This window comes from Pagrus pagrus (genome assembly GCF_965226575.1).
Source record: "Pagrus pagrus genome assembly, chromosome: 6".
Taxonomy (NCBI): domain Eukaryota; kingdom Metazoa; phylum Chordata; class Actinopteri; order Spariformes; family Sparidae; genus Pagrus; species Pagrus pagrus.
In genome coordinates, this window is record NC_140190.1 from 2,303,270 (window position 1) to 2,325,577 (window position 22,308).

General features: G+C 41.5%; 2 protein-coding genes across 4 annotated transcripts in view; one reads left to right on the forward strand and one right to left on the reverse strand.

Moving 5' to 3' along the window:
* Positions 1–464: 464 nt before the first annotated feature.
* On the reverse strand, positions 465–12,751 carry ntmt2 (N-terminal Xaa-Pro-Lys N-methyltransferase). The gene is made up of 4 exons (XM_084355495.1): positions 12,351–12,751; positions 5,984–6,156; positions 3,029–3,281; positions 465–2,326 (listed from the first exon to the last, which is right to left on the reverse strand). The coding sequence occupies exons 1-4, from the start codon at positions 12,547–12,549 to the stop codon at positions 2,070–2,072; spliced, it is 882 nt and encodes a 293-aa protein (XP_084211621.1). The 5' UTR covers positions 12,550–12,751; the 3' UTR covers positions 465–2,069.
* Positions 12,752–16,932: 4,181 nt separating this feature from the next.
* kifap3a (kinesin-associated protein 3a) overlaps positions 16,933–22,308 on the forward strand; it is a 44,482-nt gene continuing 39,106 nt past the window's right edge. For all 3 annotated transcript variants that reach the window (XM_084355492.1, XM_084355494.1, XM_084355493.1), the window contains exons 1-6: positions 16,933–17,133; positions 18,094–18,225; positions 18,455–18,600; positions 18,698–18,756; positions 19,288–19,429; positions 22,050–22,149. In XM_084355492.1, coding sequence (XP_084211618.1) covers positions 16,958–17,133; positions 18,094–18,225; positions 18,455–18,600; positions 18,698–18,756; positions 19,288–19,429; positions 22,050–22,149 — 755 coding nt within the window. In that variant the 5' untranslated portion in view covers positions 16,933–16,957. The remainder of the gene's footprint in view (positions 17,134–18,093; positions 18,226–18,454; positions 18,601–18,697; positions 18,757–19,287; positions 19,430–22,049; positions 22,150–22,308) is intronic.

The window sequence follows — 22,308 nt, forward strand, 5'->3', positions numbered from 1 at the left end:
AAAGTCATTAGCCCCAAAACAATGTGCTGCTTCTGCTGTTAGTCTGTAAAAAAAAATAATAACTGTAATAATACTTAGGAGAATTACCATAACGATTTCAGAGGATCTCAATTATGTTGTGTGTTTTGAGCCCACTCGGGAAGATTGCAGCACCGTCACTGTGAAGGGTGTGGACTGTGGCTGTACTGTAGGAATATATAAAGAAATTGCTCATCATTTATGTTCCAGCCTTGATTATAATAGCGAACGGTGATTATCCATCTCTAATCCTGTGAGCATGTGTTCTGACCATGAGATGAAAACATTAAACATTAAAAAAGAGCATTCAGAAATCATTAAACTACAACCACATGCTGCCTGAGTCTGGTATTTTTTTTTACATTTTTGAAAAACGATGCAGCTAAACCTCCTCAGCTGGAATATACAGTCAAATGCTCTAAAACGTATCGCAAAGGTCTTGAAAGTTGAATTTAAAGCAACTAAAGCAACTTTAATAACACACAGACAGAAATGCACAGAAGAAATCAATATAAAAACTATGTCTATTAATGCAATGTTACAAGCAAAAGTATAAAACACATACTTACATAAAAGCTAAATTAATATTTACACCCGGCCGACACTGAATGAACATCGTATCCACTGCAATAAAAAGTGAACCTACACGCTGTAAAGGTGACATGAAGACCACGTCTCCACCTGGTGTTAACATGTGATCTGTATCTGGATGAGGGAAATGTTCAGTGTCAAGTTAATGCAGATGTAAATGAACTGGAAGACAGTCAGAGACCACATCTGGAGGAAGTTTAACGTAAGAAAACAATCTGTGGCCGTATTCTGAAGGAAATTTGTCCCAGTCTGGTTGTGAGGAAGCTCATTTCTCCGCTTGTCAATTCTGCTCCTTCACTTTTTGATCATGAAGCCCATACACAGAGCAATGACCATTTTTGATGACTGCAGCCTGTATGTCTGTGTGTGTAGCTGCTCGTCTCTGCAGAATAAATATGTAAGAAAACACTATTTCTATTATCAGTGTTTTCTTTCCAGATTTGCTCGCAGCACGCAGATAAACAGAACAGCTGCTGCTGCAGATCGGAGCACCGTGCCGGGGCGCAGCGTTCTCTGTCCGAACAGCCAAATTAGATCATGTTTTGGCTTGAAGTACCAGGTTTTGTCGCCACAAACATGGCTGGAAAATGTCCTAACTCACACTGAAACCACCGAGAGTGGCATCAAACTGCAGTTTCACCTCACGCCAACACTAACCCGTCTGCTCATATCCGTGGTCTGAATGTATTATGACACATTATGAAGAAATGTTGATATGGTACGTATGAAAACATAAAGATTCAACATATGTGTGGATGTGCATTAACGTGCAATGTGAATAGTTTATTCTGGCAGCCGGGTTGTCGCTGCGTTGGTGTTCCACTTCCTGTCCGCCACGGTCCGGCTCGACCCAGAAGACGGGTGTTCTGCTAGAAACTACCTGCAGCCTTCACATTTCTCTGTGACCCTCGGTTTTTTCAGGTTGTGGCAGGTTGCATCCGGATACAGATCACATGTTAATCATATTCAAAAATAAAAGGAAATATAGTCTTTAAATCAAATCCAACATGATGCATTATGGTTGATATGTTGTACTTGTGCTGTTGGACTTAGTCAGAAACGAATACAAATCATTCACTGAGAGGAGAAACCAAACAGTAAATCTGAATCCACATGTTATTCCAATGATCTCGTGCTCCAGAGAACTGAGGGTCGATCTGTAATGTCATCAGCATGAAGAACCCGGAGGTGGTCGTCCGACAATAAATTACAGTCCGACGTTGTGGACGTTGCTGGTGCTTCTGTAGAAGTTCAATGCCCATGTTAAACCTTCATTTCATCTTCTGTCTCCATAAAATCGCCCCGGGTGCCATCACGCTGTCCGCAGGATTTATCTCCTGATGACATCATGAAGATTTCTTGCTGTGTTGTCACAAATCTAAAGATTTAAACAAAAGTGGGATAACATGTGAATTCAGCTTTAGGTTGGATTTCCCTCAGACTCTGTGATAATGTCACTTCTATTTCATGGCGATCATCCAGACAGGCATGATGGTCTCGGGGAAGCCATCCTGCTTCTCCACAGCCAGGACCTCCAGGCCGGCCTTGGCGATGATGCACTTCATGATGTCCAGGTGGCGGCTGATGCTGCTGTCGATGGGGTCCAGTTTGCAGCCCTGCCGCGCCATATTGTCCTTTATTATGATGACGCCGTTTGGACGCAGACTCTTCTTACAGCGAAACAGGAAGTTCAGCAGGTCTTTGTCTGTGAGGTGGCCTGAAGAGAGACGGAGGAGGAATGAAGAGACAAAACTCGCTTCATGCATAAGTTGACCTACTGATGTTTTCATTACTTCCTCCTCCAAACAAGTCCTCGTCACTTTCAGGTCTAATGGGATATAATCTCTCCGGGTTCCAGCTCATCCATCTTCCACCCCTTTTGTTTTGAACCAAAACCATAAAATTGCTCCAAATTGTAAGAAAGTTGATTCCTGAGTCTCATTTACAACTCGTCAAATACTGACACTTTGGGATGGCGACTGACCCGACCTGTAATTCTATATTTGATGAGTTGGGAATGAGACTCAAAAATCTAATTTCCTACAAATGAGATTTTAATGCCGCTTATCCACCAACGTTAGCGGTTCTACACAGGGTTTTTTAAACGCGGGTACACCTGCTAAAAGTGACATATTGACCCAATTCCCATCTGTGATTTTTATCATGGATAACCAGTGGATGACCAGTGGAAAAGGGTGTTTCACCTTTTCCACACAGAAACTTACCAGCAACAACATATAAAATGTAATCAGGTTTCGCTGCATTTTGAAATAAGGAGGCAAAGTGACGTGAGAATCTCTCTTCATGAACTCAACATGGCACCGCTCTGCAGGTCTGGACATAATCACACAAAACCTGATGATTCACTGCTCTCATTACACCTAATCTCCGTCATTACCAGACTCTCTCTCATACTTACATGCCACCCACTGCATCCAGATGACGTCGTACTTGTTCTTCGGAGGTGTGAACTCCTGCAGGTTGTAGCAGTAGTAGGTCTCGATACGGTCGGCGTCGTCGCCGAGGTACTCCTCGTGTGCATGGAGCAGGAAGTGCTCCATCATGTCCGCCATCTCCATTTTCTCAAAGACAGGAAGGAGGACGCCTTTGGTGACACGGCCGATCCCGGAGCCACAGTCCAGGGCACAGTGTGTGCCGGCCATACCAGGACCCTGCAGGAGGAAGGAATAGATGAAATTATTCTTAAATATCACAAAATTCAACCTTATTTAGAGGTTTATCTTGAGAGTTGAGATCGTTTGTAACCATAAAAAGAAGAGCTGTATTTATGTTTCACAGAACACTAAATGTCAGTTTCCCTGCAGCATGTTATTACCATTTCTATAAGTCATAGAGGAGTCTATTCTTTATTCTCCGTGTTTCCAGATGTTAGGCCGCCGCACCTCAAAGCACCGACAGCACAAACAAGTCGACCTCAGTTCCTCAGGGCAACCAAACTATGAACTCCACCGCGAGGGAACAAAAGTCACCTCACTTGAATCATGCTGGTTTTTCTTCCTTTTCATTTGGTATTCTGACCTCACTCCAACCCCTCGGCATCAGGGGCCCCGGTGTGTGATTGTATGAAAGATGGGGCCCCGAGGAGCTCTGTGCTTGTTACAGGAGGCTTCCTGGTCTCAGTGAATTACTGCCATATTGCTCCGTGCGTATGTAGCTCAGTTTAATCTGGATGTATTCTAAATCTTTTCCTACCACACCAGTTTTTAATGGAGATGTCAGGTTTAAACAGGAGCTGTTCACAGCCAGGGAGGAGACTGTTGGAGAGGATGATTTGTAGCTGAGCGCAATTTTAGAAGAGTTGGTGAAGGAAGGAGAAACGTTTTTGATCCTTCAGTCATTCAGGGTCTTTACATTCGAGTGAGAAGATAAAAGTGAGTTTCTGAGTTGAAACAGAAGAATATTTAAAGCACTGAATGCAGTTCATGCTCGCTCCAAAGAGACATCTCTTCACATCCTGTTGATAATGTACATTATTTTTTAATGTTTTAATCTAAAATTCTGGCCACACATTGACCTTCTAATGATGATGATGAAAAGAAATGTCAAACTATAAATCTTTTAGCTTTGTACTTATTGGAGTTATATTTATTTTATTTATTTTATTTGTAGAGCGACCATGTACAATATTAAGTGTTGCCATTTGATGCCTTGTACCAGAGTTATCTTGGAGCTAGTTTACATCTGCAGTCCCCTGGAAGGCCTCGGGTTTATAATTTGTTTTATCCTACAAAGAGCTGAAAGTATTCACTGGTCTATTTTCTAACTAACTGATGAATCCAAAATGAGCAGATTAATGAACAATAACAATAATAAATGCTTCAGCAATGATAACTCAGGGAAACTTATAATAGTTGTAATGGTTTCATACATAGTCACTGAACTGTATTGTATTAGCCGGCATGAACACTGAACCACAACTGAGCTGTGTTAAATCAGGGCATGTTGTGTTTACATTAGCACCCGTGCAAAAGTAGCCACTTAGCCCTCTGAGGCTCCTTTAAAGCGTCCAATCTCAGCAGTTTATAATTAGAGCTCCTGTTAAACTGATCCTCTAAATAACCCGGTCTCTGGGCCAAACCCGTTCCCCTGAATTAGCACTTGGACTCTGAGCATCTAAAAAAAACCTTCCAGTCCACTCTGACATACTGGAGCTGACAAAGAGACGCGTGCACACATACAGAAAACACTGAGACATGTGAGTGTAGGAAGATTTAAAGGAACAGTTCACCCAAATGTGAAAATCCAGTCATCTTCTCCTCCCTCCATGCTGATATAAAGTCAGGTGAAGTCTCGTAGTCCACAAAACATTTCTGGAGCTTCACAGTAAAACAGAGTTGCAGCATTCTGCTGAACGCCTGAAGCAGCTGGAGACTTGATTTAAAACGGAGAAACAACCAAAGAAACATCAAATGTCTTCACACGGCTCGTCTCCTGAAGCCTGAAGTTATTTACGCCCTTCTTTGAAATCTGAAAGCTTCACTGTAGATGCTAAGCTAAAAATGTTAGCATGCACTCTGTTTGAAGTGGGTGCACGAGCTCAGCCGCATGTCGAGGGTGTAAATAACATCTTCAGTCCGGGATCTCAGAGATTCTGGAGACTTGGATTACACCGGATGAGCTATACAGAGCCATTATATATATATATATATTTTTTTTTGTATTCGCTTGTTTTTTACGTTTCAATATAAACCCCCAGCTTCTTCAGTTTTGCTGTAAAGCTCCAGAAATGTCTTTTGGACGACGCAACTTCACCTGACTATTATTCGGTATGACTGAGTTTTCATTTTTGGGTGAATGTATCTTTAGATAGAACAACAGAAGCACAAAAACTATTTTATGTGGCGTTATGTGCCAAGAACAGGTACCCACATTTTCAAACGTGTCCTTTCAGACCCATCACTTTAAATCAATTAGAAACCCCCCTTGTATTTTATCATACTCTATATATTTCTCGACAGAAATATCTCCTCCTCCTCCTCTGTGAACTAATTAGTGGCAGTAAAAAATGACCACAGTACAAACTGATTAACAGCTGTTGGCTCAGCTTGTTCTGTATGGGTGTTTATGGGGCTGGCATCACGTCTGAGCTACTATTAGAAAAGCTGCACTGACGCCTCCTCCCACATGAAACACGCTGGAATTGTTGTTGTACAGTCAGGACGATAAATTCCTCATCCAGAATAGATCCCGACGTGTATATTCAGAGATAACAGCAACACTGTAAATCCATATACAGACGCCACAGCAGAGGATGGAGACGGAGAAACAGCCTCTCAAAGGAGTTTCACAGATCTGATTGAGCTTTTCATGATCTGCTGTTGAAGTTAATGTGAGTTCATATCTGAACACTCACCACAAACCTCTTCAGAAACTGCCGGGAACCCTCCAGATCATCGTTGGATATGTCCACATAGTCTCCCATCATGCCCTCCTCTGAGGCCGGGACGTCCTCGTAGAACTTCTGAGCTCTGTAGTAGAACTGCTTCTCTCCTTTGATGTACTCACAGGTGACCGGAAACAGTTTCACTGTTCGGACACAGACGGACAGAAAGACAACAGAGGCAGGATGAAGACAGGCGTGGTCATCATGGACGATTTAATCTATTTACTGACGGATGACTCTGTCCTCCTCAGATGGAAGTTTACTTTATTGAGCCTGTAATGGTCAAGGTATTCTTCTCCTTTGCAAAACCCACAATGCAACTGGACCATTAACAGTTGGAAGGGAGACTGATATGTGTTATGCTAAGTGCTAGCGGCTAATGTAGCCTGGAGCCTCTAGCAGAGATGAGCAGCGAGCTACAGAGGTCTGGTCAGCTCACTTCTTTCTGCCACCACAGCAACAGACTTTTTAAATATTATTTTTCAAACCTGATCATCACACAAAGGCTTTAAACAACTTTTTCGACATGTGCAGGCTAACTTAAAGGAGCATAAGATTATTTAATCGTGTGGCTTTTCCAGACTTTTTCCAAATGTTATCCTATCACTTCGAGTGGCCTGATGCAATGAGAATTAGACTTCCAGAAAATCAAAGCCCAAGCTGATAACCCCACTGATAGACATTGATAATGTGTCTACAGACAATTTTTAGAGGTGGTGTGACTGCATCGCTCGAAGATGCAAGTGGACACAAACCTCTCAAGGAATTGTGACTCCAATTTTTGAATATTATAACATGAGAAGAAAAAGACTCACAGACTGATATATCAGAAAACAAAAAACAAAACAATCTTTAAAGAGGTCATATTCTGCTAATTTCCAGGTTCATACTTTTATTTGGGGGTCCTGTTAGAATAGATTTACATACTTTAATTTTCAAAAAAACACATTATTTTTCTCATGTGGTGCAGTGCTGCAGCATCCCTCTTCACACTGTCCCTTCAACGCTCTGTTTTAGTTACAGAGTGAGACATCTCGCCTCTGTTCAATCTTTGGTGAGAGCTGCACATGCGTGTTACTTAACAGGATGTTAAGGATGTAGCCAATCAGAGGCAGAGTAGGGCGGGTCATGCAGAGCAAAGTAGTGTGATCTAAAATAACGGCTCTACAGCAGTAGCAACTGTGTCTGCGACAGACTGGAGTGTGTATGTTTTATAATAAACATACAAATTGCAAATGCACATAAGTTACAGAAGTAAAGGCTCGACTCCAAACCAGGTGTTTCAGGCAGTGCACGAGCGTTTTCTGTGGGAGACAGTAACTCCCTTGGTTGTTTCCAACAATAGATCCGACATGATACTGGTCTGGAACACTGTTTACAATCTCACAGGAGATGTAGAATGATAATTTGATTACCAGAAGACTATAAATAAGGACGTGCTGCGCTACACTCTGCTCAGCTGTTACATGATATAAGAAAACATGCTGCTGGTTGAATCATCTCCACTGTTTGCATTTACAGAGTTTTTAGGTTACCAAGTAGCAAGAAGTCGACATTACTGAGAAACTGAGACGACGCTTCTGTAATCACAACAGGTCAGGTCACGGCTGATAGTGTTTTGAAGAAGTGTTCAGTTATGTGTCGTACTACATTGTCTTTTATAACACGATATCAGTGACATACTGTGACATTAAGAAACTTAACACCTGGCTTCTTCAACCATCCCAACCTCTCACTGCTTCAGTTCTGCTGAGCTGAAATAAATCCAGAGAATGAACGCAACATTTCCGAAGGCTTAGATGACACGTTCCCGGCGTGGAGGGGGTGGAGGTGGAGGTGCAGGGGTCATGGTGGGGAAATGTCTGTCCTCTTGTGAAGGATGTCCAGTGACAGAATTCATGACACCACAGTGAAACATTAAGAGGGGGGGATTCATTTCCAGCTGGACCCGAAACATCAGGACGAGGCACAGAGCCAAGAAAGGGACTGAATCGTTCAGCACCTGGAAGTCACGCTAACTATGTCGAAACGGACGAATCATGCCACGACTCCACCGACAAACGCTCACTTGGTCGGGAAATGTTTGGGGGTTTTGTCATTGGAGCATCTAAAGCTGGCAGTTACATGTCATGCGACTCCTCAGGGAGGCTTTCAGAGGACGGGTAAGTATAGAAACATCGAGCAGGACCAAGACGAGGGGGGAGACAGCGGGACAACGAACACGTCTGCCAAGGAAGTGTCAATCCGGAGACGCCATATTCTTCTATCTCACACCTTCAAAGTGGACCAGCTCATTAGAAGTCAACCTTCCACCTTCGATGTAACAAAATAAGACATCTGATTAAACAGTAGGGCCGGAAGATGAATGTTTATTTTCGTATCTTATGTCTAAATTTAAATCTAGATATCCAGCGTACAGTATATTTATTTTAGGTAAACTCCCTCCTTCAACATTTACTGTATTAAGACATAAAAAAAGACAAAAACTAGATTTCATTGGTTCCTTTTAAAGCTGTAAATAATCCGACTGAAGCCCTCTGACTGTCATGTATATCACCGACTGACATGAGTTAGTGCTGTCATGCCTGACGTGCCATGCCATTAATGGGCCTAGTATCAAGTTAGTGGTAAGAAAATAAGGCATCTTTGAGCCAGAACGGCCGGCGGGTAAGGATCTCCTGTTTCTGCAGCCCGTGCTCTAATGATGGACAGGTGCCCGTCCTGAGGAGGATTAGGTTTGACTCAGTCTTAACACCTTCTGTGATGAAGTATGGCTTTCACGGTAAGGAGATTGTAAATTGTTAATTCACTGTCAAGCAAATGGCAGAAACATCTATCTCTCGTGGTGCGTTTACGGTGCATTACACAGTGAGAAAAAAACTTAAAGTACAGCAAATTCTTACGTTATATTTGATGTGATATAGATCTTTTGTTCCAGTTGCTTTTGGTTCTCAATGTATTTTCACTTTAAGGATTTCTGTAAGTCGTTCTTTATGAAACAAGATACAGTTTATGAAACAAACATTTTCGACCTGAGAAGATAAATATGCACCTCATGTCTGCGTGTTAGTGCACAGTGATGTCATTTCTGCAACTCTGCTTGGACACAACACAAGGTCATTTTGAGACATTTTAATGTAGAAATGTTGCAGATTATATCTTAATGTACATGGTTATACTCGGGGCTCAGCTAGCTTCTAGCTTAGCATAAAGACTGTAGGTAAACAGAAACAGGAGGCCTGGTTCTGCCCACCAGCGCCTCTAAAGCTCAGTCATTAACTGTCAGTTACTCAACCTTTACACAGCGATGTAGAAACAACAGTATGTGGTTTTACATGCTGGAAGTAAGCTTCTTAAATATTTGGATTTTAATATGATAAAATTAACCATTTCAGCTCCACTGTTACTTATTTGAGCCCCTCACCTGTTAATTATTGGTTGTTCATTGTTTATTTTTGATTGCTGAAGGGAATGTGGGTATGTATATGTGTAGATATGTATGGTGAAGGGTAAGTGGGTGCTGGAGAAAACATACTGACTTAAATTATTATAACATATATTATTAATTATGGGAGTAGTTTATATTTATATTATAGAAGACAAAAGAAATCAATATATAAGATATAATACAAAAGATAAATGGTTGATAATTAAGTTTTATTTTGGAGGACATTTGGTTACAAACGATGGTTATATGTTATATTTGTACTTTTTTTTATGTTTATGTATATTATTATATTGTATATTATAGTATATATAACATATTTATATGAATTCACACTTCTTTTCAGACATGTAATTAGATGTGCCTGTTCTCTTTTGCACTATTTTGTTGTTCTGTTGTTGGATTGATTGTTTTTGGTCTTTATAAAGAAATAATAAGGAAAATGTGTCCATAAACGGCAGCAACAAGATGGCGATGATAATCTGGTCGGCATCTTTATATTAAAAGTCTGACGTCAGGTTATCGCGGTTCAGAACACGGAGTTGAGTGCAACCGTTTGATCCAGGATGTTGTGGTGGAGACAGGTCTCTGTAAAGATGTGGACAGCAGTCTCTGCGACCAGACAACAGCCAGGAGCAGCCTTAAATCCAAGCTGGATAAGCACTGTCTTTCTCCCCGGTGCGGTCCAGCTGGTTTGGTTGGATGATCAAAAGACACCGCGGGCAGTGATCATCTCAAATCAGCTCCTCTTAATCCAAAACTCGGGCTCTCTTCACCTATACCGATGAATGTATTTCTGTCAGGTAGCAGTTGTTTCAGCAATAAAGATGAAAAAAAATATATGAAATAACAGCAGAGTAACTATATTTCTCTTTCTGCCCTTCTGTCACCTTCAACTTTGATTTTAATAAACTTGAGTGTTGTCACCTTCATGATCAAAGGGACAAGTAGCAACACACCGTGTAGTCGTAGAAGAGCGAGAGGTGTAGCTGCTGTAATATATGATATTTTCTTTGATCCTTCAGTAGCGTCGGTGCTGCTGCGACACATGTAGTTTAACTAGATGTTTGTGTGTGTGTGTGTGTGTGTGTGTGTGAGGGTGCTACCATCGGGCTGTTCTCACTCTACAAATCACAAGCAGCAGCTGTGCATGTTCACATGTGCAGAGGGAGCATGCAGTATGGACCACATTAATAGTCCATGCGGTCATACATTTAACATGCATGCAGGCCTTCACACATAGCCCAAAATATCTAACTATGATGTGTCAGCTTTGGTCGTATCAAACTGAGGAGCAGGAAAACCTCCTAATGCCCAGAGATCAACAGGGGGTCCGTGGCCCCCAGAGGGCCGTCAAACTACTGCTTGATAATATTTCAAAGTTTATTTTTTCAAAACTTTTCAAACATATCAGCAGAAACACAAGAAGAATTTGATTGAAACAACACTAATGGTAGTTTACCCATAACTCCTCGTGCAATCATGTGAGCAAGCTCACCTTATTGTGAATAAATGTGTATCAAATCCGTAACAGCAAACTAATCAGCGAAGTACATATTATTAAAAAACATATTGGTCAGTTATCTGTGTCATTATCCCACGTGTCCAGACATTCCTGTGATTGTTTTGTATACCAGAGAAACTGCAGGCTAACATGCCGGACACTTGCCATGTTACAACCGCTGCTGTTACATCTGTTCATATTTTTTATTAATTTTTATATGTAAATATTAGCATTTTAGCTCAATAGCTTCCAGGTCATGTGATCAATTGACTCAAAATCAGTGTGGGATCATGTAACTACACTGGCTGCATGAGATACGTCTCTTGTTTTTACATTTTACATCTCTAAATATTTTTAATTAATTTTTATATGCAAATATTAGCATTTTAGCTCAATAGCTTCCAGGTCATGTGATCAATTGACTCAAAATCATGTTGGGATCATGTAACTATGATTTTTATTGATTAGTGCGAGGACCTATTGTATCTGTAAGGATTATTTATTATTATTCTCCTTCTTCCTTCCACTCGACTGCATATTTGGCAGCCTGAACATTCCCCAAAACTCACCAAACTCTGAACATACGTCACATGTGCTCGCCCACATCTGAATTTAACATGATTGGGGGTGAGTGTGGCCAGGGGACTCCATAGCGCCACCTAACGTCACTGTGTCCCCGTGACAACTTTCTCGGATCGTCGGGAAATTCGCAGGAGTCCGGCCTCCGACGGCGCCACAGCCCAACGTACGTGGGGGGGCGAGGGCCCGTTCATCGCTGCTTGCAGCTTTAATTGCTCTTGCTTCTTCATACAGGGAGAACAAAAACAAACTAACGAATCCCAAATATATTCATGTAGTTTTTTAAGATATGTTTTCATCTATACATGCACAACAAGTGTGTAGTACTTAAAAACACTTGACTTTTTTCTATTATAATGTCCGATGATATCAGATCTTTTTTGTGTGGCTATTCCAGTGACTTCTGTTGCAGTAAGTCCTGAAGATCATGGTCACTCCCAGTGTGAAATGCACTGTTGCACAGATTTGAAAAGTACTTTCTTCAGGTCTGCTTTGATTTTTCTTAATCACTGCTGCGTGATTATGGGTAATGCAGTAGTTTTCTAAGTGCACTTTCACCCGTTGCCTCATGATGAATGTGTGACTTTAACTAATTAAGAGTGTGAAGTTCGCTGTGCTGCGTGTTTAAAGCCGCCTGCAGCAGCGTGAAGTGATTTGTACTCAACCAAAACATGCAAAACCAGCGGCATGCGTCGTCAGCTTTGCCCGGCTCTTAATGGAGTCAAGGGTCAAGAAAAGGTTGTAAATCCTGACCTCTTGACTGTGACACTGGTGTGGGGGTTGGACCCGTGTGTGGCCCTTCTTCTTACCCAGAGGAATCTTCTCCACCAGGTACAGGTAGCTGGCAAAGAACTCGCTCCTCAGCGTGTGGTGCAGGTGGAAGGACATGCTGTGGCGACACATGGTGTCATCCGTCTCTTTCCAGCGATCCCTGACCGCCTGGTGAGCGGCCTTGTACTCAAAGCCTGGTGATGAGCTGCGACCATCATCCTCAGCAGAAATCTCCATTTTTTTGCTGTTTGTGGCCACCTCACAGAGCTGTGCTGGCGTCCTGAAGAGGAGAGTAGCACTTACGGTGCCCGTTTGGGACACTGTTTCTCCAGCTGCTGCAAAATCTGTCAAGCTGAGTGTTCAACACGTCTCTGCCAGCGTTCAAGTGATCAGCAGAGATCTTTGTCACGGGGCGGTGCTCAGATTCACAGATCACCTGCTCGGGACACTGACTTAGGAGCGAGTGAGCGAGTGAGGGAGTGGGGGAGGGGGGCTGGGGCCGGGAAGGAGGCGCCTGCTGTCTCAGGACGAACAGAAGCAACCGAGCTTCAGGCTGCAGATTCCAGCAGGACATGAGAGTCCATGCGTCCACGCCCTCGCCGCCATATAATGTGCTCCTAAAATTAGCAACGTCTTCTCATGTTTGTATACACAGCTCCTGGTTTTGTACCAGCGACGCTCCTCAGACAGCAGAGTCACAATTTAGACTTCTTCAAGTCATCTTATTCTTTAGTGGACATGTGATTTTTCCCTCTTGTATATTAGAGAAGAAGACATCTAGATTCTTGAAAAATAAGAGGGTGCAAAGGTCAGACTAAATGTTCCTATAGACTGAAGTCCAAAGTCAAATCCAACAAGACTCTAATCAAGTTCCAAGTCAAGACCTGTGTAGGAAATTCCTGTTTGCACTCGTTTTGATCAAATAAGTGTTTCAAAGAAATTCCCGTCCATACCAACGGTATGAAAAATGCAAAGGCAGACCCCAAAGCAACAGGTGGCCCGAAGACGAGCCAAAAAACCTGTCCTGTCTACACATAAACACTGAGAACGGCGTTTCTGAATATCTGAATATGTACAGAAAACCAAAACAAATAGAAAAAGCTTTGTTTTCAGAAATAAAAGGTCCAACAGTGTTTATTTATTCATGAAACTAGAGACTGACCTGAAATTCCTTTTGTATTTATGTCCAAGGTCAAGACCAAGTCCTGCACTTCATGTGCAGTCAGGCTACGACATACTGTGCTATCTTTAACCTAAATGGACAATATACATCTCGATGATTTAAAATCTCCTGTCACCAGTCCTAAATCAAATATCACAATATTTTTGACCAAATACCTCGATATGGATGTTGTGACAATAGTGTAGAGATGATTATTGGTACAAAATATGAGCACAATGACATTTTTGATCCATAATCATCAGAAATGTGGATATAATGACGTAGTGGGTGATGACGTATCATGAAGAAATGTACACGTTTAATCTAAAATTTTAATTTTAAATATAATGATCAGTTGTACCTCAGTTTTATTCCTCCCACAACAACCTCTTCATTTCTGAGCTGAATGTTTCACATGTTGATGTCTGATTTATTTTTTTTGTTGTTGAGTTTTGACATGTGATGATAAACCTGCTGTCTGGTGGTGCAGTGCAATGTGATTGGCTGCTGACAGACTGAGTTAAACTGTCAGGACGATGAAGAGTCGATTCACTTCTGACTTTAATTGTTTTCATGTTGACACGTAACTGAATCTTTTTGTCTTGAGGGGGACATCACATCATTTGAAGGCTGAAGTCAAAGCTGAACTGCAGCTCTTGAATGTGTGACTAAGTCATTATATTCATCATGATCACACATCTCTGTGCAGCGATTCATCTCAGCTCCGACTCAAATGAAACAGTTACACGAGAGAAGGTTTGAGTGTAGGAAGTTGAACTTTTCCAAACTGTTGCTGACTTTTGCTTCTTTCAGAAATGATCATTCCAGCCGGCGGAGGTTGAAGCTTCAGCGCCTCAGTTATGTCATCTCATCGGCTATATGTGGCGCGCTCACTGACCTCTTTGTCTCCTCGCCTTTTGACCTCAGGATGAGTTACAGTGGTTGGTGATTGATGGAGCCGTCGGGAGTCAATGTTCTTAATGTAACTTCTAATGGGCAGCTTTGCAAAATATATCTTAACCTGATGGCAAATAATCCAAAAAAAAATTTTCAAATCTTAATACTGTCCAAAAAATATTGTACCCTGGCTTTGATTGTTTTCAGATATGAATTTAAACTGAACATGAAAAAGCAGATTATTCATCCCTGTATGATCATAACAGTATCCATGTTTCTGATCGTCGGCCTGCAGGTGTGTGTTGATTTATCACCATCTCAGCAACTAAATCAGATGGTTTGGAAACCTGAATAAGACGTTTATGCCACAGTATCCTGGTCCTATCAGAGAACTCCAGGTAGCATATGACAGTTTCTGAGACACAGAGAAGTAATCAGGATACTCCAAAAGCCTGATCATAACCAGGATACTCACGTGCCCGTAAACGCAGGCGGCGATCACCAGGGAATACGGTTTATTTCTGACTCTTAACACAAATAATATTCTGATATCTTCATCACGAGTCAGAGGCTAAATTAAGTGCGGTGACATCAGCTGTCACAAAGGTGAAGACTGGCTGCTGCTGAGGCAAGCAAATACTTTCTGCTGAGCAGATTTACCAAGTTACAGTATTGATTACAACTACTTGTGTTTATTTCTCACTGGTAACTTTAATTTGTTAGATGGATGGCTGGAGTGGACTTTAAATGTTCATGAAGCTTTCCTGCAAAAAAACAAGGTTTGTCTTCTTACGGCATTAAATCCTAAAAGTCTGATTTCAAGGAAACAAGTCTGAATAAATCAGAAAGTGCAGTGAGGTGAAGAAAACAAGTTCAGTACATTTTACATGGATCAAGTGTTATTGCTCATAGTTGTGATCTTCCTTATTCTTATTATTAACTATTTACTCATTTCTAAATAATTTAATCACATTGTATCTGAAGCAAACAGATTTCTGTCTGCTCTCAACGAAACGTGACTAAAGTGTCCATGACTCAACATAACAATACAGTATTTTCAAGAACTTCCTTCTGGATTAATAAAGTTATATCTCATCTAATTGGAAAACACTTCGTCTTGCACTGACTGTGGTTGAAGTTTAACCAGGGAACTCACTTGTTTGACAGCCACAAAGTATAAATAGTCAAAGAAAGTTGAAGCCAGTATCAGTTTCCTTCACAGATCTGTTACTGCAGCTCATATTCACAGTTATGTAACCCTGGCTCACCTCCTGTGACTTCAGGGTCCAACCAACAACTTTTGACCAAACTGCTTTATTCTTTAACACAGAAGAGGAATTTCTATATTTTGACAGAAACATTAAAAACGTTCCCACCGTGACCTTTCCAGGCCTCCGTAGGACTGATTTTGTCATCTTTAAACTGCTCCTTCTTCCATCAGTCGCAATCTTTAAGAAAGTTGATTTTACATTTCCAACTCGACAAATTCTGATGCTTTGGGATTGTAGATGAGTCGGCCGTGATCATTTAAAGGAAAAGCAGCAAACGTTCAACAGTCTGAGATTAAATACAAACGAAAGCTGAGACTAAATTATGAAATCATTGAAAAATATAAATGCAACACTTTTGTTTTTGCTCCCATTTTCCCAAGTTGAAGTAAAATACTTTTAAAGGACAAAAAATTATTATTTATGCCAAATTTTGAGCAAAGGTTTGTTAAAATCCATGTTAGTGAGCACGTCCCCTTTGCCACGTCAATAAACCTGACAGGTGTGCTGATCAAGATGCTGATTGAACAGATTAGTGTACAGGTGTGCCTTGAACTGGTGGCAGAGATGTGTGCTCACGGATTTTAACAAGTTTCTGCTCAGATTTTGAGAGAAACAATTCTTCTGCATCAAGAAGGTCTTCAGTCTTTTACCTAAACTTGTAAAGTTATATTTTGTTGAAGCCTTTATTTTGCTCCATGTGGTTCACTGTACATGTTTGGGCTCTCTTAACCTGCCAATGTTGGCAGCAGATGTTTGTAACCACAATATCACCAGACTCCCTTAACAAATCGTCTGATTTAATGAGTTGTGGCATGAGGAGAAACTTTACGAAACTTTGCAACAGCAAAATTCAAATTATGCACGCCTTCTCGTTAATTCGGCATTAAATACAACACGTGGAGTCGTTTCCTTGCTTGTAAATGTATGCTGTAATGCTGTATTTAGCAGCTCTTTGAACACACTGTTTCAACTGATTTCACTGTTTACACCCGATTTATGAAAGGACAACATTTTATTGACAAAATTAAAACAAACAAAAACATTATAGGCTACTTCTTTGACACCTGTGGAGAAAGTCCCCAGACTCCCTTAGAAAATCGCTAAATTTTCTGAGTTGTGGCGTTTGGAGAAACTTTATAAACTCTGTGAAACGCTGTCTCGGATAAATTATTAATCATTCGGGCCTTCTTGTTAATTCGGCAACTGTTACACATGAAGATATTTCTCTATATAACGTCACCTGTACCTGATTGTCCGCAGCAGCCTCGTCCTCCCTGACCACAGATGGCAGCAGCGCTGACTTCCTTCACATTGCATGCTGGGAGCTGTTTCGCCGCCCTGGCAACAAGCTGAAGAAATCAAAAACATCCGCCCTGTCTGCATCAGCACCAGCTGCTCCTGTCCGAGAGGAACCACCTCTGATGACGGCTTTATCTCTCTTCTAAAAAACATGGACAGTTTGCTAGCAGGAGATCCTCGCTACCTGAAAAGGTAAAGTGAGCACATGCTAACATTAGCTTGGTTGCACCGTTAGCTTGTCAACATGTCGATGCAGACAGCAGCAGGATGCTCAGCTGTTCATTGACACTGTGACAGGTCATTTAAATGACTGATTGTGAGGTTAACAGATTATTCTGTTAGCGAGACTCATGATAATGTCTTTTTTCTTAAAGTTTGGCCATCTTAAAGGAGCTAAAAGCAGCTACCACTGGCCTAGTGTTAGCTAACCTGTGTGTCTGTTAATGGTGTGTAACGTTAGCCTGGCTACATGAAGAAAAACCGACGTGAGAAATCCAACAGACGCCCTCTAAATATTAATGTTAACGATTAATGTTGATAGAAAACTTGCAGTCCTGATGTTAACAGTTTAAACTGCTGCTAAAATGATGTAAATGTGCCTGAAATCTAACATACAGACAGCTTGTAGCCAGCTGGTTGATGTTGTTTTAGGTTGATTTGTGCTTTAGTGTTGTAACGTTTAGTTTTCATTCAATCTGTCATCAAACACAACACACATACTGAAGAATGACTCAGGATATAATCACCAGACGTTGTAATGACTCAACCAATCAGATTTATTCATAAAGCACATTTCAAACCAGTCAAAATGCTTTAAGTGATTAAAAAAAAAATGCTCTGGCTTGTACTATACCTATATATTTATATATTTATACCTATATTTATTCTGCTCCCATTTATCTGTATATACAGACGTCCTGCTGTTGTACTCAACCTGTTCGCACCATTAATGCATTTGATAAAAATGCTCTTAGTTATTGTTATTGGATACGTTTGGTCAGAATTTACAACCTGAACTTACAGAGACAAACTGGATCCAACCAGAATGCGCGTTAACTATATTAATTGTTTGCAAAATAAATGAAAAGCAGTGAAGTCACTGTTGGATTGTGTTTTATTGTGAGAACTCTGTCTACTTTGTTCGACCCACAGGAGAGTGAAGAGCTGCAGTGTGGATGTCCACCCGACTGAGAAAGCCCTCGTCGTCCATTATGAGGTGGAGGCGACCATCTTGGGGGAGCTGGGAGAGGCAATGATCGGAGAACGCAAACAGTGTCAGAAAATGTGAGAATGACACATTAAAGTCAGAGTCTTCTGTCATACTGAGTTACTTTATCTGTGTACAGTGAAGCTGATTTAAAGAATGAGAATGAATTCCTTTAAGTCAAATTATGATATCAACAAATCCCAGACTGTAACTATATCTGAGGCGTGATCGTATGTTATATCCTTCATCTGAGTGTTGACTTCACTGTTTTAGTTTTACTTGTCTGCGTGTTTTTTCTCCCTCCAGTATTCGTCTGAAAAGCTTGAACTCCCACACCGATACGTCCTCTTTGGCCCGGAAGGTCGTGGAGGAATGTCGTCTGATTCATCCGTCGAAACTCTGCGAGGTGGAGCAGCTGCTTTTCTACCTGCAAAAACGGAAATATTCAAACGGTACTGAAGAGTTTATCGTGACTGCTTTACAAACAAAACAGTGGAAGTCATTTGTCGTGAGAGGCCTCTTTGTGACGCTGCATACTTCCGTTCACAGACAACCAGGAGAAGAAACGAATCTCGCCCAGAGACTTCGCACCTTACGCAGGAGTGGAGGTATGAACTGAGAGAGGAGGGCTGGACTGTGTTTATACCAGGGTGTCTGTGGGCAAGTTAAAGCCCTTAAAAATGTCAATATGTATATTTAATCCTATTGTATATGTATATGTAATCATTGCGTGACCATGAGTTGTTACCAGACACTCCTCATATGGTTTAACTTAAATAGACATCTGAGGCTCTTAGAGGTAAAATATTTCACAACAAAGCCAAGATTAGACTAAAGTTCAGAAAAAATAATACAAATTTGTGTAGCAGAATTTTTTTTCCTTTTTTCTACCCCATTAATTATCTCAGCACCCCTCAGATCTATCCTTTGATACTTTTAGCTGAGAGAGAGATGAGGTCTTAAAATTTATGGAGAGGGTCTTAAAAAAGGTCTTAAAGGTATTAAATTGAACTTCAAGATTCCTGCATATAACAGTGCACAGGTACATGTGTGTCAACAGTTGTTTTCTTCGTCACTCAGACTGTCCTCTTCAGTTCTGAGGCTGAGCTCACTGTGTTGAACTGTTTCGTTTCCTTCAGCTGGACGAGGAGGCGAGCATCAACCGCATCGATGAGTATGTGGAGCTGCTGTATGAAGACGTCCAGGAGAAGATCAGAGGAGCTACACTCATCTTCCAACTGGCTCGTAACCCTGATAACCTGGAGGAGCTCATACAGAACGGTACGAAGGATAATTATGTAGAAACATATTTCCTCCTTTAGTTCTAGTCTGAGGAGAAATCGAACTGTAACCAGAATAATAAACATATTCCTTTTTCCAAAGCAATGTACAAATACAGGTTCTGAAGAGGCTTTGGATACTTCCGTCCTAAAATAATGAGCTTCGTTTCTAAGAACATGAGACAGTACTTCTGTCCCGTTGCTAAAAGACCAGATGACATAATGAAGTTTATTTCCATCCTTTCTTCCGTCCATCCGTCTGATTCTTGTTAACGAGGTTTAGATCATCTTTCACATTTTGTCCCATACTGAATTGGTGACACAAATCTTGTGTGTCCACCTTGAAACTGTGCTGATTGTGTTGATCTTCTGTGGAGGAAGCAGAAGTTGTAGCTTCTTTGCAGCAGCATCCATATTTAAAGAATTGTAGTCGACCACGAGCTGATTGGTTCTGCAGATATTGATCTTCAGGTGATTGTTGTTGCACCACGTCTCTCAGTGAAGTGTCTCACTGGAAATGATTCGCTGGAATCAAACATGTCAGTATATCTATGAATGACTCTGAATAAACTATGTATGTTTTTGTACTGACCAGAATCTGTCTGTAGCACGGTGTACCAGGAGTCAGCATTGCATGTCTGGTCACATTCAGAGTCGTGTTTACAGTCTTTGATCACATTGTTGCAGATTTGAATCACCATTCAGCCAATCGTCGACTTGTTTTTATCCAAAGCTGTTGTGCAGCTAAACATGTGGCAGCACACATTTTGGCACCGGTATTAAAAAAAAATCCCTAACAAGGTCCAGTCCCATCAGCATCTCGACAGCTTCAGACTAAATAAAAAGTGAGGTCACACAACAGCTTGAGATCAAGTTCAGTAGATTCATGTTTCTGAGTAAACGATTCGTTAACCAAACAACGTCATATTCCACCAGGAGCGTTTCAGCAGAGCATCATGTCTGCTTGATACTGTTGACTTGCTCAGATTGTGTTTATTTTGTAATTTTTCCTTGTGCTTCAGCCATAGTTGAGTTGGCTATGTAGTGAAATCGTTTCATTATTTGTTTTAAATGTGTTTGTTGTTAATATTTCAGACTTTTTATGCCATGGACAGGGTGTTTTATTTTGAAAATTGTCTTGATGCACTTTGCCGTTCCGCTGTCTGACTTCCTGCCTGGCTCGATCTGCGAGTCGCCACATCCTCCGATTTTAACAATTCCAGTATCCTGCAAAATGCAGACAAACGTACCTCGTGTTGATCAGTTCAATCAACATTGTGTGAACGTGTTTGGGAACGACTTCAGGCTCCCTCTGACACAGCGCACCGTATGCACCAACAATCATGTGAAAGTGTTCACCTACAACCAGTGTGGTATTAACAGTGCGTCCACTGTCCACGTCCACTTTTTATGTTATATGTTGTTTTTTTTTGGGGGGGCAAGTTTTACCTCACTCGAATCAAGGGTCGAAGGACAGAGGGTGTCGTCTCTGTACAGATTGTAAAGCCCTCTGAGGCAAACTGTGATTTGTGAATTTGGGCTATACAAATAAAATTTGATTTGATTTGTTGTTGCACATATGAGATTTTTTTGCTACAAACTTACCCTGCTTGTGTTCATGCAGCACAATATGAAAAAATTGCCTCAGGGAGTTTTACAGTCTGCACAGCCTACGTCACCCTCCTTAGACTGTCGACGTGGATCAGAAAAAACTTTTAAAGATGATTAAAAATTTGACCTCAGATGTCTTATGGCTGGAGATTGTTCAGGCGGTTGTTTATGGAGGGAAGATGGTGTTGCGTGACCGTCCTCCCTGATCTTTTTCTGGCCGTCCAGTGACTGTTGGTATGACAGCTATCTCGGTGACGGCAGAGGAAGACCTTGCGATGTGGCTGACAGCTCTGGAAATGTCAACAAAGAACTTTCACGCTCAATTATTCATTTTTGAAAAAACACTTTTTCCTGTTAAAGTGGATCCAATCACTCGAGTTCAAAAGTGCAAACCTCAGCCATATTCCAGATTCAAGCTGGAGCATAAAAAAAGAGTTTTTTTTTTTTTTTTTTTTTTTTTTTTTTTAAATCGGACTGATCAGAATACTGCCTGAGAAGACTCTGTTTGGCTTTTATCAGCTCCCCCTTTAAAGAAAACACAGCTCGGCTTCAGTTCTGCTCCCCTCCGTGACAACCGCACTGTTTCTTCCACAACAGCACGAAGCCGTCATCCTCTGCAGCCACGCTGTGATGGCACTGCTCCATTTGTATCTGTCATAATGAGTCGTCAGCTCGCTCCATCTGCCGCGCCGCATCAGCCGGTCCGATGTTGATAAGAGCCGAGTTTCCGTGTGAACCGAGAGGCCTCGGGTCAGCCTGGAAAGAGGAGACGAACCCTGGGGTGCACGTCCTTACGTTGAGAAGCACCCATAGCTCAAAATCCCCAGGAGCCTCGGCCCATCACATTCCCCCACGCTTCTTTAAATTAATCTGCAGCTGCACGGCTCTCTGCTTAGTCTGACTGATTTTTACACACAGATATTTTACTCTTTCTCGGCCTGTCTGACCTTTTCTATATCGGCCCCTGTGCGTTCCTGTGTCTTTATTGACATGTGTTTGTGTGTTAACAGAGACGGCTCTCGGAGCTCTGGCCAGAGTTTTGAGGGAGGACTGGAAGCAGAGCGTGGACCTGGCAACAACCATCACCTACATCTTCTTCTGCTTCTCCAGGTAAATCAGCAGCACCTTCGGTCCAACACATGCACAGAGCCACAAGTGTCGGCAGCCAACTCCGTCTCTTTGGGCCCAGTTTTATTGTCTCGTCTTTTAAATCTGGAGTTTTTTGGAAACCTTGTTTTGTTGAATCATAGCTTCGATAGGTTACTGTGG